Source organism: Crocuta crocuta, unplaced genomic scaffold (genome assembly GCF_008692635.1).
Source record: "Crocuta crocuta isolate KB4526 unplaced genomic scaffold, BGI_CrCroc_1.0 scaffold143, whole genome shotgun sequence".
NCBI lineage: Eukaryota > Metazoa > Chordata > Mammalia > Carnivora > Hyaenidae > Crocuta > Crocuta crocuta.
This window is the reverse complement of record NW_027529175.1, coordinates 1,021,331-1,040,356: the sequence shown is the minus strand read 5'-3', so window position 1 is coordinate 1,040,356 and position 19,026 is coordinate 1,021,331. Positions and strand designations below refer to the sequence as shown.

General features: G+C 41.6%; 1 protein-coding gene across 7 annotated transcripts in view; it reads right to left on the bottom strand.

The window, feature by feature from the left end:
• TNRC6B (trinucleotide repeat containing adaptor 6B) overlaps positions 1-19,026 on the bottom strand; it is a 243,249-nt gene that overhangs the window by 23,250 nt on the left and 200,973 nt on the right. For all 7 annotated transcript variants that reach the window (XM_077757919.1, XM_077757920.1, XM_077757925.1 and 4 more), the window contains 4 exons: positions 18,159-18,204; positions 16,557-16,705; positions 11,070-11,195; positions 26-157 (listed from right to left, as the gene is read on the bottom strand). In XM_077757919.1, coding sequence (XP_077614045.1) covers positions 26-157; positions 11,070-11,195; positions 16,557-16,705; positions 18,159-18,204 — 453 coding nt within the window. The remainder of the gene's footprint in view (positions 1-25; positions 158-11,069; positions 11,196-16,556; positions 16,706-18,158; positions 18,205-19,026) is intronic.

Below are 19,026 nucleotides of genomic sequence, written 5' to 3'. Positions count from 1 at the left end.
AGCTATAGGACAAAAATCTACTCACCAACTGAAACTGGGGAATTTGTGGAAGCTGGCTCAGCATGGCAATTTGTTGAGGAGATAACTGGGGCCCCACATTGAAAAGACCTGGATTCAGGCCACTATTGGGAAACTGCTTGAGCATTGAGGCAGAAACCTAACAAGAAAAAAAGAGGACTCTTTCAGAACTAAGATAAAACTTTTTAAAACAAAATTCTGTAAAAAGAATCTTAATAGGTCTAAAGCAAGCGTCGGTTGTTTTCCTTGAAAAATATCTGTGAAAAATATTAAATGATCAGGAGAAATAGGCCAGTGTTAACAACGGTTACGACTGAGCAATGAGATTATAAGAGCTTTTAGGGGCACCTCGCTGACTCAGTCGGTAGAGCATGTGACTCTTGATTTCCTAAGTTCGAGCCCTGCATTAGGTATAGGGATTACTTAAAAAAAAAAAAAAAAAAAAAAAGAGCTTTTAAATTCTCTACAATAAAGGGGCGCCTGGGTGGCTCAGTCAGTTGGGTGCCCAACTTTGGCTCAGGTCATGATCTCACGGTCCATGGGACTGAACCCCGCATCGGGCTTTGTTTTGACGGCTGGGAGCCTGGAGCCTGCCTCAGAGTCTGTGTCTCCCTCTCTCTCTGCCCCTCCCCCGCTAATGCTCTCTCAAAAATAAAATAAACACTTAAAAAATTCTGTACAATAAAAATTATTATGAGTTTACAATCAGGAAGACTTCTGCGAGACAAAAAAGTTTTAGTGACAATATGACTTTTGCCTGAGAAATTGTTATTGGAAATGGACTGTAAAACAAAACAGACCAAACTTCATAAACAGACTAAATAAATGCCTAAAACAAGATATTTTTGCTATAAAAATAAGAAAAATATATTTGACCTGTAAGAAAGAGACAATGGAGTTTCAACTGATGAATTCTCACACCAACCACTCAGAGTCGCAGCGCAGCAGAGCAAAAGGGCCCAGAAGGTCAAATGACTCAACTGGCTCCTGCCCCACGGTTTTCAGAAGGGAGTTAGGCTGGGCAACAGGAATCTCCAGAGACAGAGGAAAGACTCCCTCCCGTCTTTGGACTGTTCATCTAAGATGTTTTCATGGGGCTGAAATGAGTTTCCTTGCACTTTCATCCGCTGAGCCTACTGAACCAGCTGGTGCCACGAAGAACCCAATCTTCTGTGGGTGGCAGGCAGTTTAGTTTGAGAGGCAGACTGGGCTGATTTCTGAGGTGGGTGACGCAGGGCAAGTTACGTACTGAGCCTTTCTGAGCCTCATTTTCCTCCAAAACTGGAACAACAATAACTTTAGTGATGGAGAATTTTAGGAGTTAATCCGCATCCAAGGCTTAGAAATGCACTCCATCAATGCTCCTATTACTCCACAGGGATGATTCTTCAAGTGTCCAGAGACAATTACAGTTTCTTGTGTCTCATCTTCAGACTAAACATGCTCACTTCTTTCATGCGTATCTCATCCAATTTCTCAATGCGGAGCCCAGGACAGAAAGCCATTTTCTACAGCAGCTGAGTACTGAGTAGCCCTGGCCATCACCACCCATTCTGTTGAAAGCCAGGCTTTTTATTAACAATGCCTGAGATCTCCGTTTCTCTGATGGTCACATCCTAACCCCCAACTCACACATTAAGTTTACTGTCAATTAAAATCTACAGTATTTTAAAACAGGTGTTGCTCTCTTGTGGAATATTTAAGCAGCTGGGTTGAACTGTATTAATGTATGTTTTGATCTTAGGACCTTATCTTTATGTGCATGGCACATGGATGTTTCATAAACATCTATTAAATAAGTAAATATATTTCACTTAATTAACTATTTTTTTAAATGTTTATTTTTTAAACTATTTTGAGACACAGAGAGTATGAGAGGGGGAGAGGGGCAGGTGGAGAGAGTGAGAGAGGGAATCCCAAGCAGGCTTTATGCTCAGTGCAGAGCCTAACATGGGGCTTGATCCCATGAATCATGAGATCATGACCTGAGCTGAAATCAAGAGTCCAATGCTTAACCAACTAAGCCACCCAGGCACCTCACAATTAATTTTTTAAAGATTTAACTTTTTAAAAGAGTAATCTTGGGGCACCTGGGTGGCTCAGTTGGTTAAGCAGCCAACTTCGGCTCAGGTCATGACCTCACAGTTTGTGGGTTCAAGCCCTGCATCAGACTCTGCTGACAGCTCAGAGAATGAAGCCTGCTTCCAATTCTGTGACTCTCTCTCTCTGCCCCTCACCCACTCCCGCATTCTCTCTCTCTCTCTCAAGATTAAATATTCTTTTTTGTTTTATTTTTTTAAATATTAAAAAAAAAAAGTAATCTTTACCCCCAATGTGGGGCTTGAACTCACAACCCAGAGACCAAGAGTTGCATGCTCCACCAACTGAGCCAGCTTGGTGCCCCATGAATAGTATATTTTATTAATAGTCACACCACCAAATTCTTTCCTACCCTATTATTCTGCCTATTCTCAGTTTGTGTTTCCCTATCTGGTTACTGATGGGAATGCTGAACTTGATAGAGCAGAAGATAATCTAGTAGTACATTCCTAAAAACTTCTTTTCAATCTGAAAGTGATCCAGCTGGGGAAGAGTCAATCATTTACTAATCCACACAACTGCCGTAGCATTTAGTTTATATTTTTTCATCTTGTCCAAAACAAAGAGACAGCTTGTCAAATGGTTTGTCAAAACAGAGATTTCAACAACTATATCGTTCTGATAATCCACAATTTTTAAACTAATCAATAAAATGAATTAAGACTTGTTTGCAAATTTATGATTCTTGATTTCCTATCACAAATCTTTTTGATAATCAAAAAGCCATCTTTTTGATAATCTAGTGTAGATTATCAAAGTCTAGTCTAGATTATCATTGTTTAGAATTGGTACCAGTTCATCAGTATTTAAACCACTTCCCTTACTGTTTGAAGAGTTGTTAAAAAAAAACTTCCCCATTCTCCTCACTTCCTTGTAGGGGAGAGGTGCCTTCTTCCTCTTTCTACTCTGAGAATCCACAAAGAGGGGCATCTACCTTGCCCCTGGGCCTCCTGCCCCTTTTTCTTGGCAGCAAACTTATAGGGAGGGTTGCCCCATTCCAATTACTACTGGTTAAGTTTGTAATTCAGTGTTAGGAAGCTCACATTCTCTAGAATCAACTTTCTCAGTAGTAAAGGGGATATTTTGCCTCTACATGCCTTTCTTTTGTCTTAAAAATTCAGGATTTGTGCAAGAGAGCATAGTAGTCATTAATACATTCCCCTCGAAGGTCCCCAGCAGTCCTCAAAGATCACAGAAGGGCTCTGTGATTCTTGTGACAAGTTGTTTTTCTGTTATAGGATTTAATCCATCTCAATCCTTTTGGTTGAACAACTTTATTCTTTTTTTTTTTACCATTTATTTATCATTGAGAAACAGAGAGAGACAGAGCATGAGTAAGGGAGGGGCAGAGAGAAGGGAAGACACAGAATCCGAAGCAGGCTCCAGGCTCTGAGCTGTTAGCACAAAGCCTGATGTGGGGCTCGAACCCACAAACTGTGCGATCATGACCTGAGCTGAAGTCGGGCACTTAACTGACTGAGCCAGCCAGGTGCCCCGAACAACTTTATTTATTTATTTTTTTAAAAATATTTTTAATATTTATTTTTGAGAGAGACAGATTGTGANAAATAGTTTATTGTCAAGTTGGTTTCCATATAACACCCAGTGCTCATCCCCCCACAAGTGCCCTCCTCTATGCCCATCACCCCCCTCTTCAGTCCTCTGTGTGTTCTCAGCTGAACAACTTTATTCTTAACGTAGATCACAAAAGCGGTGCAAATTTTAAATCCACTTAATTTAATTTTCCTTTAACCATTTAATACACATACAACTAGTGATTCTTCTAGTCACAGGATTGCACCAAACCAATTCTGAAGGCTCTTTCAACCTGCCTATCGCTTTGCAAGTCTCTGCTTATTTTATGTTCTAATCTCCCAGCACAACTCGTACACATATCCATCCCTGCTTGCTACCCTTACTTTCCATCTTTTGAAAATACCTCCTTAAAATCTTAGTCATCAGAAAGCTTTCATCAGAAGACCCACTGGGTCTTCCCACTGTATCTTTCTTTAGCATAAGAGTTCTATGAACGCTTCCGAGTCCCAGTCTCTGCCACATTCTCAAGAATACCTGTCTACCTTTCCTTTGATGCCTTCTAGTCTAGAAACAAGTTCGAGTCTCCTGTCCGGGGCTCGCCAACTCATCTTCTTCCAAGATCTCAGCCACTTTTCACTTAAGCCATCAGTGCTATCACTTGGGGAAGTATTTTGGGTTAAAGTAACGGTTTTCCCAGCTCTTTCTTCCCTGTTCTCTAAGAGATGCTGAGTGTTGCCAACCAATGAGAACATTTGTTTGTTTTTCTATTTTAACGACTGGACTCCTAACAAATGTGAGCTCAGTGCGAGCACACCACAGTGCACTGTGCCTCTGCACCAATTGTTGGTTTTTTTTCTAACATTTATTTATTACTGAGAGACAGAGCACGAGCATGAGAGGGGCAGACATAGAATCTGAAGCAGGCTCCAGGCTCTGAGCTGTCAGCACAGAGCCTGACGTGGAACTCGAATTCACAGACTGCGAGATCATGACTTGAGCTGAAGTTGGTCACTTAACCCATGGAGCCACCCAGGCGCCCCATCTCTGCACCAGTTTTACGGGCTGTATTCTGAAGGACTTGGTATTAAAAAAATGGTAAAAAATGTGATAATAACCTTTAAGCACGGATTATGGGTTGAAATGATAATTTAGATATACTGGCTTAAAGAATACATATTATTAAAATTAATTTTACCTGCTTCTTCTTATCTTTCTTAATGTGGCTACCAAAAACTTGGAGTTACACTATGGCAGTTGTGTTACATTTCTATGGGGCAGTGGTGCTCCTAGGCCATCAGCATTGCTTCTCATTTCCCTTCCAAAGGGAAAGGATTCTAGGGTTCACGGGAAATCTACTCTGCTTATTTTGTTTTCCAACCTGCTGGCCTCCAAAATAAATAGCCATTATCTGAGCTCTCCTTTCTTCCCACTTCTCCATTCAGTTCTAAAAGCTCCACTGAAGAAATCAGCTGGTCTCCTGATCAACCCATTCTTCAGTCTTGAGACTGTAGGACATTCCTTTGCCAAGCGCCCATTCTCCCCACCCACCTCCCATATTCCTACCACTTGAAATTAGCTACAGAAACTACCATTCTGAGTGAAACCTGCGTATGATCCAGTATCCGAGAAAACAAATCCATGCTAGGAGACAAATATAGGATTCTTCATAGCAGCACTGCTCCTAATAGCAGAAACCTGGAAACTACCCAAATGTCTGCTGGTAGTGGAAAACATAAATGATGGCGTATTCATGTAACAGAGTACTATATGAACCATAACTGCCCAAATCAACATGGGGAAATCTCACAAACAGTATCAAGTGAAAAATAAAAGTCAGAGAAGGCTATCATCTGCAAGTTTTTATTACATAAAGTGGAAAAAAGGCAAAACGAAACTATATTGTTTAAAGACAGATACAGAAAGACTATAAAGAAATGCTAACATAAGGGCCTCTGGCTGGTTCAGTCGGTCGAGTGTGCTGGCTCTTGATCTAGGGGTTGTGGGCTTGAGTCCCATGTTGGGTGTAGAGATTACTTAAAAATAAAAATCTTAAACCAAAAAAACCCAAAAAACAAAAACCAAACCAAAACAAAAAAACCCGAGAAGAAAAAAATGCTAACACCAGGTGTTTTTATACTTTAAATTTAATTTGAATGCCGGCATCTCATGTGTGCTATGAATTGACAGAACAATTATAAAGGTTACACTTTGAGGACTTCCTGTCTAGCTCTGCCTAATGTTTCCCTTCCCCAGACAGCACACACACTGTCCTTCTCCAATGAATACAAAAGGACCAGAGAGAAGCACCACTAGGCTCCTGGCAAATGGTTATTCATACCTGGGATGCAGAGTAATTACAGTGCAGGTTTGCACATTCCCGTAGCAGGGAGTTAATTATTCTGGCTTAAAAGCCCTTCAATCTCCAGCTGGGCTAGAGAAAGGGAAGATCTAGTTGGAGTCAATATGGCATTTAACAGAGCACTGCAGGTGCAAAATGACAGCAATTTAAACCAAGACAAAAGCCTAGTAGAATACGTTACTTTCCGAATATTTGAGTAACAGGAGGAAAAAGGCAAGGCAGAAACCCAAGGCCTGGAATATCTATAACAAATGTCAATGTCTTCTTTCTATGTTCATGTTGAATACTGACTGCCCCTAAAGGCAGTTAAAAATGGATGTAAAATTTGATATTATCAAAAAACTTCAGTGTTCATGTACTTTGACACATAAATTTCATTATGGACAACTAAATTTGGAAATAATGTGGGCAAAAGATCTATGTATAAGGACTGCATATAAGTTCTAAGTATGTGGGTTTCTCTACTGCATTATTTAGAACACTAAAAAAATTAGAAATAATTTAATATCCAATAATGGGGGAAGAGAATGTCCCAGGAAATCAAAGTAAGTCTACCTGACAGAATGCTATGCCTTCTTCACTAAGGACGATCAACAGGAAGACTATGCAGTAACAGGGGAAAATACTATGTATGGCCCAAAGTTAACAGAAGCAGAGGATACAGTGACCATGAATGTCATTATGGGAAAAGCATGTCTGCATATGAACAGTCTGAATAGGGGATTTTGTAAAAATAATCCCTGTCATTACATCTGGGTTGGGGGTTTCTGGAAGAATTTTTTCTCCATTATCCAAACTTTCATTGTGGTTATTATATTGCCTCTACTTAAAGAAAAAAAAAAGAAAGCTACCCAGCTCCTTTGTTTTTTAACATATGGAAATGTTAGGAAAAATTGAAATTTCCACTGTTTAATATTCTGCCCCCATTATGCATCAAATAAATGTTAAACCACGTTTTGCTAAACAAATCTCAAAAATGTAGAATGCAAATGCTTTTACTTTCCACGCACAGCAGATACTTTGGTCATCAAGAGATTGGCGGCTTTTAAGTCTCTTAGGCTAAGTTTTTTCCTAACAACATTCCACTTCCTAAATCATTCTGAAATGCCTCTTCCCATGACTTGACACATATTTATCAAAATGCTTGCCCTGCACAGTTGTGGAAGTTCAGAATCCAGGAGTGAACAAAGCAGACCCAGACCCGCCACCGTGAACCTTACCACAGGCCTGGGGGTGGGGCGAGCGACGGCAGGGGTGCCGTGCTGCCCACAGCGCGGCCTGGGAAAGCCTCTCTGCAGCAGAGATCTGAAGCAAATACAGATGGAGCCGTGTGGCAATCTGGGAGAAGAGTGTTCTAGAAGCACGCTTGGTGCACTGGGGCCAGTTGACTGGAGAGTGGCGGGTGGGGGTGGCAGGGGGTCAACAAGAGCATCAGGCCACGGCGACGAGCTGGCTTTGTATTCTCAGTGAGAGAGAGAAGGAGCCATGAGAGGTTAAAGCAGTAACATGATTTACCCTTAACTTTCTGTGATGCTGGAACAGCTCCACCTCTGCAGTATTCATTCCGCAGCCACCAACCAGGCGTGTCTATTTAAATTTAAATCAATTAAAATTAACATTTCAGTTCTTCCACTCCAATGGTCACATTTCAAGCGCTCAGGTGGCTAAGGCCTACCCTGGACAGTGTGGTTTTAGAGGAGCAGTCAGAACGCTGGGTGGGGAACAGACTGGAGGCAGGCAGGTGTCAAATAAAGCAGGCAGGACCAGTCAGGAGGCCATTTCTAGGAGAGAAATGGTGGTCACTCGCCATGGGTCATATTAAAGGAGGCGGTAGGAAAGGGTCAAATTCAGGACAAAGTTCTAAAGGCGGACTTGCTGACGGACTGAATGTGGACCATGAGAGGCCTCACCACTAGTTCTGTGTCCTGAGCACCTGCAGAGGGGAAGTTCCGTATATTTGGAAAAAGAGGATGTTTTAGAGGGGAGTCTGGGATGAAATCACAAGCTCGGTTTTGGACATGTTGACATGAAGTGCCTGTAGGGCATCCTAGCAGAATGCCCAGAAGCCTGTGGGACTGAGAACAGAGATCTGGGCTGAAGACACATTTTTGGCGTTGTCGGTACCTAAAGTCATTTGCTGGGTGAAATCACCCAGCAGTGGCTGCTGAAGGTGAGGAGAAGTTCAAGGATGGTGACTGGGTCACTCTGATTTTTTTTTTTTAATATTTTTATTTATTTTTGAGAGAGCGAGAGAGAATGAGAGAGAGCCTAAGCAGGGGAGGAGCAGATAGAGGGAGACACAGAATCTGAAGCAGGCTCCAGGCTCCGAGCTGTCAGCACAGAGCCCCATGCAGGGCTCGAACTTAAGAGCCGTGAGATCATGACCCAAGCGGAGGTAAGGTGCTTAACCAACTGAGCCACCCAGGCGCTCCGATGTTTAAATGTTGGGGAGGCAAGGAGGGCTTGTAAAGGAAATGGAGAAGGCAAGGCAGGTGGAGAACCAACATACAAGGTGTCCAAAAGCCAGATGAATGACAAGTCTCAAAAGGGATGGCATGATCAACTACGTCAGATGCCACGGATACGCGGAGTAAGAGACTGGAGAATACGCTGTGGTATCCCACAACAAAAAGGTCACCTGTGACCTTCACAACATTTTAATTCCCACTGCCACTGCCTTACCTGGACTCCTGGACTAGCCTTGTAACTGAGCTCCTTTGCTCCAGTAAGTCTGCCATTCAAACACGTCTGCCATGTTATTGTCAATGTTATTTTTCCAAAACCTAAGTTCTCCTACATCAACAATCTTGCCCGATACTACCTTATCTATAGCAGCAGCAGCTAACCCTTAGGGTGCAGATAAAAATCAGCAGGGGATTGCTAGGCCCTAACTCCCAAGACTGTGTCTCAGTAGATTGCGGAAGACCTGGAAACTGTATTTTTTTAAGAAGCAGCCCAGATAACAGTTACAAGGGACAGAGTCCAAACTCCTTAGCAAGGCAAACAAAGCTTTTCCAAATCTGGTGCCAAACTCCCCGACTAGTTTTTTCCTATTCCACTCTAGACAACATCTATATGCTTCAACAAGCTTGATCTAATTATTCAAACCAACTGCATTTTTCCAAACATGCCGTGTTCTTCCAGATATTACTGCCCCATGTCCTCCAAGCTGCTCCTGCTGCACATTTAAACCCGGCTGCACTCAGCAAACTCTGACTCATTCTTCAAGACCCAGCTTAAATGTCACTGCTAGTGCGGGGCCTCGCCCAGCTCCCAAACTGTGTTAAACATTTCTCTATCACATCTGTCGCACCGCCTGTTTGCTGACCGTTCTGCCATCACCCCCGGCAACTCCAGGAGCGCTGGTTTCGCCACCTGTGTAAGGCCCACACACTACCAGGCACACTGCAGACAGTCAATAACCCCGGGACTGTGGCCTGATGTGCTGGAGGGCGCTCCTGGGGTTACGAAGACACAGCCACTGTGCAGTGCTGGGGAAGCCAGGAGCAGCGCTGAGAGGGCAGACTGCTACCTGGGACCTGGAGAATGACCGGCACTTAGAGGGGTGAGGAAGGAGGGACACTTAAGAGGACTCCCAGAAACCCAGGACGGGACCATGGAGATGACAGGGCGGGGCACTGAACATTCCTCTTCTAAGACAGTTACAGACTCAATGTCAAAAACAGAATTTGAAATCTATAGGTTATGGTTTAAAAATGTATATATATACACACACGTATCTTTGAGAGAAAGAGAGAGGGTGTGCACATGACGGGGAGAGGGAGAGGAAGACGGAGAGAGAGAGAGAGAGAGACAGAATCTTAAGCAGGCTCCAAGCTCAGCTCAGAGCCTGACTCGCAGCTCAATTTCACAACCCTGGGATCATGACCTGAGCTGAAACCAAGAGTCGGACGCTTAACGGACTGAACCACCCAGGTACCCTCAAATAAAATGTTTTAAGACTTTGTCATGAAAGATATTTCAAAAAACAAAATAGCAACAAAACACAAAATAGCAACATAATGTGTTGACCGGACCTAGTAAGTGCCCCGCCCCCTTCTGTAGGGTGGGAGGGACTCAACGCTCTTGATCTTAATTCACTAAAGGAACATTCTCAGGAGACTAAGGTCACACGCTGAATCTTCACACAGGCTCACCAGCTTTTATATTGCTCTTCAAGACCCATTTTCTCACAGACATATGAGGGACTCTGTGGTAGACTAGCGCAAATCTGTCACCCGCAGCCTGCAAACAACTCATTGCACATCTCCTACTAAGAAACGGACCTAAAGGGTTTCCCAGAGGACCATATCCCCCAACACAGGGCTGCTCTGTGAATAAGTCTCTGCCACATCATTTGTTCTGAACACACTCCCCTGGAGCACCGAGTCAGTACTTCAGCATCCAGCTCCTTAAAACTCCTCTCAGAATACCTCAGAGCCTGGCTATTCTCCTGTTTACCGGTGGGGAATCCTCAAGGGCAACCGATTTCAGAATATTGGCACATCGGAATTTATACAGTAGTTTCAATTACATGCAATTAAAACAATCCATGCAGCATTGGAAAAAATACAGAGAGATCGGAAAGGAATATAATCATAATGCTTTTCATATAAAAGCATCTTTGTGTGTACAATACGATAAAAAAAGAAGTTTGACATTTTGTTCTAAAAATCTTGATCTGGATATTTCACATAAAAAATTTTTTGTTTAATATTTATTTTTCAGAGAGAGAGAGAGAGACAGACAGATAGACAGAGTGTGAGTGGGGGAGGGGCAGAGAGGGAGGGAGACACAGAATTTGAAGCAGGCTCCAGGCTCTGAGCTGTCAGCACAGAGCCCGATGCGGGACTTAAACCCATGAACCCTGAGATCGTGACCTGAGCCGAAGTCAAAGGCTTAACCGACCGAGCCACCCAGGTGCCCCAAGATTTTTTACATTTGAGACATCTGGGTAACTATTATTCCTTTTCTGCCCACAAAACTGGTCAGTTGGTGACTGGTTACCACCTGTACAGGCTTTCCTGCCGAATCGTGGAAACATAAAATCACTTACCTGGGGGGAAATAAACTGGGGAGGCACTTGTGCCCGGAGATTAGGAGAAGAATTTAGCGGCTGCACTGGCGTGTGCATACCTCTCGATTGTGCTGTGCTATTTCCAAACAAACCATGATTGCCACCCTGCAAACATAACAGCAGCAGTAAGGCTTTTTTGTTAATGTAAGAAAATGTGAAAAAGAAACAGTTCTGGCTTTCTGTCCCTCAGAAGAATCATATCCTGTGTTCCGTGGAATCACAGAATTTTATAAGTGAAAAATTCTCAGTCTTGGAATGCTTGGGAAAATTATCCAAATCAAATCATGCACACAGCACCACCACCCCTGCAGTCTGAGGCACTCTATAACCAAAAGGCTTAAATTTGGTCAAATGTTTCAAAAAAGCACTACCTTTTTTGTCTTGGAATTGAAAGGTATAGGCAATATACTATTTATTTAAAGTACTCTCTTTCTTTCTTTTAAAGATTGGGTTTACCAAGTTTATTCTCAAGTCCAATAATCTGAGCTCCACCTTGAAAGGCACTTGATTACAAATGCAGGGTTCTGAATAATATCAATTAGAAAACAACACTAAGACATTAACGTCTCTGAATTGATTAGTTCAATCATAGAATCAGTGCCACCCGCTTGTGGTCTAGTTCCATGAGAAGTCTACTCCAGACTTCAACATCCTTTCCTATCTTGGGGCTGCTTGATCCCTTCTTTGCTAGATGAGAAAATCTAAATCAAGANAAAAAAAAAAAAGGAAAGGAAAGGAAAAAGTGAAAAACCATTCAGGGGCACTAAAAAAAAAAAAACCAAAAAAACCCATTACTCACCTGTAACTTTTCATTCCAGTGCATGAATGTCAGTCTGGTTTAAAAAAAGCTTAATTCCCTGCTTTCTGGAGGACTAAGTCACTGGACCACTTCTAGGCTATAACAATCAAAGAGCTACAGAAAACTGAGCTATATGATGGCCCTTCTGTTCTGACTCATTTTGAGCCGAGAAAAGCCCTTCAGCGAAAAAGCCTATTTGATAACTTGCCACTGTTCTGTCTGTCTGAGATGGTGAAGGTTTCTACACCATCTTCACTTGGCCTCTTCAAGGCCCAGCTCAGAGCTCATCCTCATAAAGGAAGGCTTCCCCCAATTTTCTTCCTCGGTTCACATTCAAATTAACTGACCCGCTTCTATGTTCTCAAATCACTTTAAGTCGTTCTTTGATGGCATTGATGAGCAAGTCATGTTATAGTTATTTTCCAAGCTGGTGGTCTTTCCACCACCAGCTTAATATTTCCTTTTCTGTATTCCCAGAACTCAATAAAGTCCTAGTCTGTAGGAGGCTAACACCACGACCCACCAATTTCATATATTTGGCCTTAGCCAGATCAGATGCACCACTGCCTATATCTAGTCTGTGTATTCTGATGGAAGTCACCATCTTATCCCTGGCTTCGTGGGGATAAAGGTAATTTTAAAGAAGAATTTTGTAACAGCACCATTAAGCTCTAGAATACTAAAGATATTTCAATGGCTTAATGATTCAAAATAGATTAAGGGACTGTTACTGGAAAATTAATGAATTTAAAAGTACTGAAAATAAAAATGGCTATGAACATAAAGTAGAAAAGGCAATCAAAACCTGTGTCTATGTCATAAAAGAAAATCAAAGATCCACCATGAATTTTAAATCTCCCCAAAGGACTCTTTAAACATTAAAAGACCTTTAATTCTACAAACACCAATGTCTCCTCTTCCCCTGTCTTACTAAGCTAAACTGTCGCTCTAAGGTGATGTGGCTTGGCTCTAACTTCTCTGAGATCATGGTAGCTGGTAGCTTACCTCCTGATCATCCTCAAGAACACAAGAAACATCTGTTTCATTGAGAATATTCTGCTAAGGTCATTCTCATACTTCACTGTCAAAGTAATAACCTTGTTATTAGATGCTAATTATTCATGGACAGGTCCTTGGATGGTAGGGATTCTGGTAGCTGAAATCCTTGCCAGAATCCATTTTAACTGGTCCAAAACTGCGTTGTGAGGATCATTTTAAATTCCAACAGCTCTTTTGGTAAGACATATTAAAAGGAATTTGACTTTTTTTAATTTTCTTTTTTAGTCTTTATAAAATCAGGCCCTACCTACAGATTCGCAGTGGACAGATGCCTCCTAACCCCGTCAGACGTTTCAGGTTTTCTTTATCAAACTATCCCTAAAATCGTATCAAGCCCTGTGATATGTCCAATATGGGTAACAGTACAGATGAGTGGGCAGTAGTCTATCAGACACCTTCTCTCTTTTTAAATATGGAACCTGGCACTGTTCATTTTCTTGGCTTAGAAGTAGCTATTTTGTACAGTAATATGTTTAGTGGTGATCATATAGCTTCAGGTTTTTTTTAAAGCATATTTAGAAATTAGGGAAACAGTCATCAAACGTTTATATGTTAATGGCACTTAATCTGGTTATTTCTGATTATACAATAGCTTCACTGCTGTATGATGACCCGAGTCTAATATTTATTGGTGATATTTGCCTCAACTACAGTGTTTAACTCAGAAAGGCATACAAATTAAAAACAATGTTACCAAGCTGATTGAAATCTGTGATTTGAAAATAAAAACCTCATGTTTTAATTTTTAATTAGGAAGTATATTAAGTCTGCATGAAAATGGCGTGAAAAAAACCCACAACCATATTTGGTTGATTCACAATGGACTTTGTAGCAATCCACCAATTAAAAAACAAAACAAAACAAAAACAAACAAACAAAAAAACCCCCAAAACTCCAAACCAAACCAAACTAAAGAAACCAAAGAGGAATGACTTTTTCTTAGTGTCCAGTATATGGGTATTTTGGCTGGTTTATTACGTTATACTAAAAATTATAGTAGTATTATATCAGTATTGGTAAAATGCCATTAGTATGGCCTTTGATAAACATAGGATCCTGGAGGCATGTTTATAATCATCATTACTCAAGAGTGTCAGGGCTATTTTATAGTTTGTATACCTCTATCCTAAACAAAAAAGCCACCCCAAACCACTGATGCAATTATTTCTTATCTGTTTACATAAGCATTACACATCTATGTTCTCTTCGGAAGCATTAAGAAATACGGTGAAATATAAAAAAAAAAGAAAACAAGAAATTACCCATAACTCCCAAACCAGAGATAACCAACTGAATACACGGATATAACATAATCCATTGAAAAAATGTGCTCAGGCAACAATTAGACGTGTATGAAAGGCCTACGTGTAACCGGAGGACTACAGTGTGAGAGAGGTTTTACATCATCCTTTATCTTGTATGTGAAAGCCCTCATGTGGAAACAGAATGGATACAATTAATAATTAAATATCCTTCTGTTATATCCTGAGGTGAAAGGCACAGTGACAGGTAAGTGGCCACAGAACTGTGGCTAGGAAAATATCATCACTGCAGTCACCATCACAAGGGAATGGTCTCCGAATTTCTGGTTTCCCCCATGAGAGCTACACGGGAGCTGCAGTGACGGCCCCTCACGCTGCCTCAGGCCCACAGAGGTGACGGAGGGGGTGTTAGGGGGCCAGCCCCGCCAGTCTCGTCCAGTGCACAGCCCTTCCTGGGGCCATGGAGACACGCCCCTAGGAAACAGGCTGCTCCGGGCTGCTTGCCACGTCTGAGCGGTATCCAGTCTTCCCAAAGCTTCATTCCCTCATATCCAATTACCTTTCTCTGGGTAATTACTATATTTTACACTTAAGGACACTAGATTTTAAGATGCTGTAATCCTCAACTATACACTCTTCCTAGTTTTGCCGCTGTTTTCTAATTAGACATTTTGTCAAATTGAAAAGACTTCAGAAGTTATCACTTGCCATTCAATCTAATGTTAAAAATGGCAAATATGTTGCTAAGTTAGATACAAGACATAAGATACCTATGTCGCCTCTTTAATGTCTTCCTAAGCCAGTTATTAATTAACCTCTTTAATGTCTTCCTAAGCCAGTTATTATTGACTTATTAAACATGAACTTATGACCGAAAATGAGAGGACTAAAGAAACAGATTGAAAATAAAATCCATGTTGAGAAAACACGAAGAGAGATGGGTTCTATGGGCTGAAAGATCTAAAGCCTAATACTTAGTATCATTCTGTGCATTCAGTAATCAACAAATTTCCCAAGACAGACAAAAGATGCAACAAACTGCAGACCAGGGCCAAGGCGAGGCCACAGCCGAGCAGTTATAAATTTGAGAGGCCTCCTTACTTGTCTAGCAGCGAAGTTTTGGGGGTTGAGCCCTGTGCCGATTGCTCCAAGGCTGACGTTGGGTAGTGTGGAACCAGAGGGAGACAGCTTGTAGCTGGGAGAAGGGGAGAAGGGAGAGCAGGGAGCCTCATCCCCAAGGCACCCATCTTGATTGGAGAAAGGCAAAGTCAGCTGAAAAGTAGTAGGAGTTAGCCAATCACAATGAGTGTTGGTTAGTGAAGCAACAGAATGCAAGAAGGGACAAGAGAGAAACACTAGGAACAAACAGAGTTAGAGTGTATTAGCGATAAACAAGGATGGAATTTGGATCTGATAAGAGTCATCACACTTGGCCCAACAGACACCATCTGTCATCTCTAATACAGATTTTTTCTTATTCTCTAAGTCAGTAACACATTCTGCCCATTGCACGAAGATAAAAATTGCCAGACACTTTATTTTTATGCATCCAATATTGATTACTCCACCATGTGGCTGCTGAAACAGAAGCCAGAGTAACCCTGTGAATCTGTTGCCGCCTGGACCAGCATCAGGGGTGTCAGAAATGTGCTAGATCTAAAACTGTTAGTTTTTAACTGCTTTCTGAAGCCCAGGGCAATGGCAAGTCCGTATTTGGAATCAAGGAATGATCTCCTCCATTAGAATTGATAAAAATCAGAATAGGTATAAATGGCTCGTTAAAATCAGGCACTTGAGAATTTGGACAGTATGCAGCTGTAACTAAAAATAGGTCACTAGGGAAATGGAGGAGGAGAACAAAGAAGTCCCTTAGAAATATCAAAAGAGAAAGTTATGGGCCACATTGACAAAGTTAGAAGGCAAGGTCTTGGGAGATACAGATTGTGTGCACAAGATCCCAAATTTAATTTCTCATTGCACAGCAGCAGAAAAAAAGAATTCAGAATAAATTTGTCTCCAAAATTTCTTCTACGTTTTGAGTGTGAATTTATTTTCTATTGTAAAAAGTCAGACCATATACCCCCTCCAAGTTTCATAAAAATTTCAAAAACTTAGACCTCCTTCCCAATACTCACATGCTAAAGACAGATGGTTCTAGCTACTGCCCAATCACCTGTTGACATCAACTGTTTCCATGTCACCACTTAAATGCAGGTGATGTCTGCGTTTTGCTCATTAATTAACTCAGTAATTCTATGCTTCCTCCTGGAATCGATTATCAAAAGAACAAATGGGAACCAAAGTGGTTCGCATGAATTATTATCTCAGACAAAGGATTCAACTCACCTTCTCAAAATAAGGCCCACTATCTGTGGTTCCCATGTCTTTGGAATTAGGTGGACGGAACCCAGATCGATCCTTCCTCATGATATCATTAAAATCCCCGAGATTCATCGCTCTCTTGTCCACGTCAAATTTTTTATCTGGAAGGCTCCCTGAAAAGTAGTACAGAAGTAGTGAAAATTTTAAGAACCAATATTTCCCTCATGATCAGGAGTGACTGGTCCCCCCTGCCTCCCGGGGAGGGGCCGGTGTTGAGACCATCAATTGGTTGAGGCTGCCAGGGACCCTCCCTGGAGCACATGTGGATCTTTTTGTTTCTTTTTAAAAGACCTGTATCTGTTGGTAGCTTGTTTTCAATGGAAGACTGAAAGAGAGACTTAGGGCCAAACTGGTAAAAACCTGACTAAAAAATTATTCCGACTGGCTATTGATGCGTTTGCCGAGTATAACTGGCTCAAATTCAAATGTCCTCAGTGAGAGAATTTGTCTCTTGCTGCTATTTTAGCATCTGCTAGATAAATGGGTAGGGTTGGCTGTGAAACAGTTACTGGGAATAAAGAGGCCTATTAGGCACAGCTGTTACCCTAGAATTGAGAACTCAGATTTGAACACATGAAGTGAACAATGTGATTTTCCAGGTACGATGATTATTCCTCTTTTCTTCAAAGCTCTGGAAATTTGTGATTGTACACAGACATATCAGTGCCCCTGGAGGCTTACTTTTTCATTATTCTTAGATTTTTTTTTCTTTTTTGAAGTGTATTTATTTTGAGAGAGAAAGAGAGAGACTTGTGAGCAAGCGGGAGAGGGGCAGAGAAAGGAGGAGAGAGAATCACAAGCAGCCTCTGCGTTGATAGCACAGAGTCGGACTCGGGGCTTGAACTAACAAACCATGAGATCACGGCCTGAGCTGAAATCAAGAGTCGGATGCTTAACCGACTGAGTCACCTAGGCGCCCTGTTATTCTTAGATTTTAAAATATCAGAGATCAAAGGATATTTCCCTTATGACCCAGCACTGTTTTCCTTTCTTCTTGGTTTGGTTCTTTTTAAGGGCTTCGAAGTGAGCGACGGCATAACGGTGAGGAGCCCACAGACGAAGGGCTGATACAGCATCTGCTCCATTTGCACTGGGAGAGCTCGTCAGTAATGAAACCTCTCCGGGCAGAGAAATCTGAGAGCAGAGTCTGGCAGGGCCACAGATATATTTTGTTTGGCCACACACCACAGTTTTCAAAATCTGAATTAGTTTCCAGTATTTAAAAATCAGGATGTCAATTTATGTCTCAATTGCTGACAAAGCTGGGCCTTTACCCTCCATGGCAATAACTGCTAAGGGTGGTCAAGGCTGATTCCTTCAGGTGGTACATCTGCTCCCCACAGCTAACAGGTGGCCTCCAAATCCCGATTTCTTATCCCCGGCACACACTTCTTTCTGTTACTCTTGTGGATTCTGCAGCCATTGCAGTCTTCGCTCCCCGTCTAGTGTGTAGGACGGTCCCTCCTGTCTGCTGACTAGCACCCAGCCCAGTCAAATGGGGCAGGGAATCAACATAACATCATCAACAACAATATATTCCATTCACATTAGTGGAGCGATACACACCTACAGACAAATCCATTTTGCTGCTTGGATTATCTTCAGTTTGACTCTGAAAAATAAGCAACAGTGAGGGAGGATTAAAGGTTTGAATTTAACATTTGAATAAGGGGAAAAAAGGCATGATTTATGTGAGAGTGATGGCTTACTACTGGCACCGCACAAGGTCGTTTGACGTGAACCTTACACTGGAATGAAGACAGTATCATTTGTAATTCGACTAATTTGATTGCTGTTGGTGTCTAACGTTTCTAAATTCAATTTTCACATAGAATTAGCTTCAATAATTCTATGGACAGGGCATAGCCGCTTAGAGAAATAAAACCCTGTCCTCAAGTTCCAGTCGGCTCGGGATCAAATTCCAGGAGTGTCAGCCAAATGATGACAACTTCTTCTCGTGACTTGTCAAGTCATCAAATCTGGAAATGTGCAGCCAAGTCAAGCCATTTGTCTTTTGGCAACCAGGGACGGGGTGTCCCCACGATGCTCCCAAGAGATAAATTAAAAAGAGAGAGAGAGAAATCCTACAAGAATTCCCTATATAATTAATTAAAGTCTCTCTAGTTATTTTGCGGTTGTTGTCATTTTCAAAATTACAGTATGAAAACTGGTTCAGTAGTAGTCAGGGAAAACTATGTAAGTTTTAAGGGCCTGGCTCTTTCTTCCCCTAACCACCTAAGGAAACGGGTACAAATTCAAAAGTCATAACCTTTAAATATTAGAGTATTTAATTAAAAATAAGAGAAAACAAATATTGCCTTATCCAAATGAGAAATACTATTTAGCCAGTTTCCAAATCTGTAATTTTTTTTTTTAAAAATTAAGACATGTTTAAAGTTTATTTATTTATTTTGAGGCAGGGACAGGCAGAGAG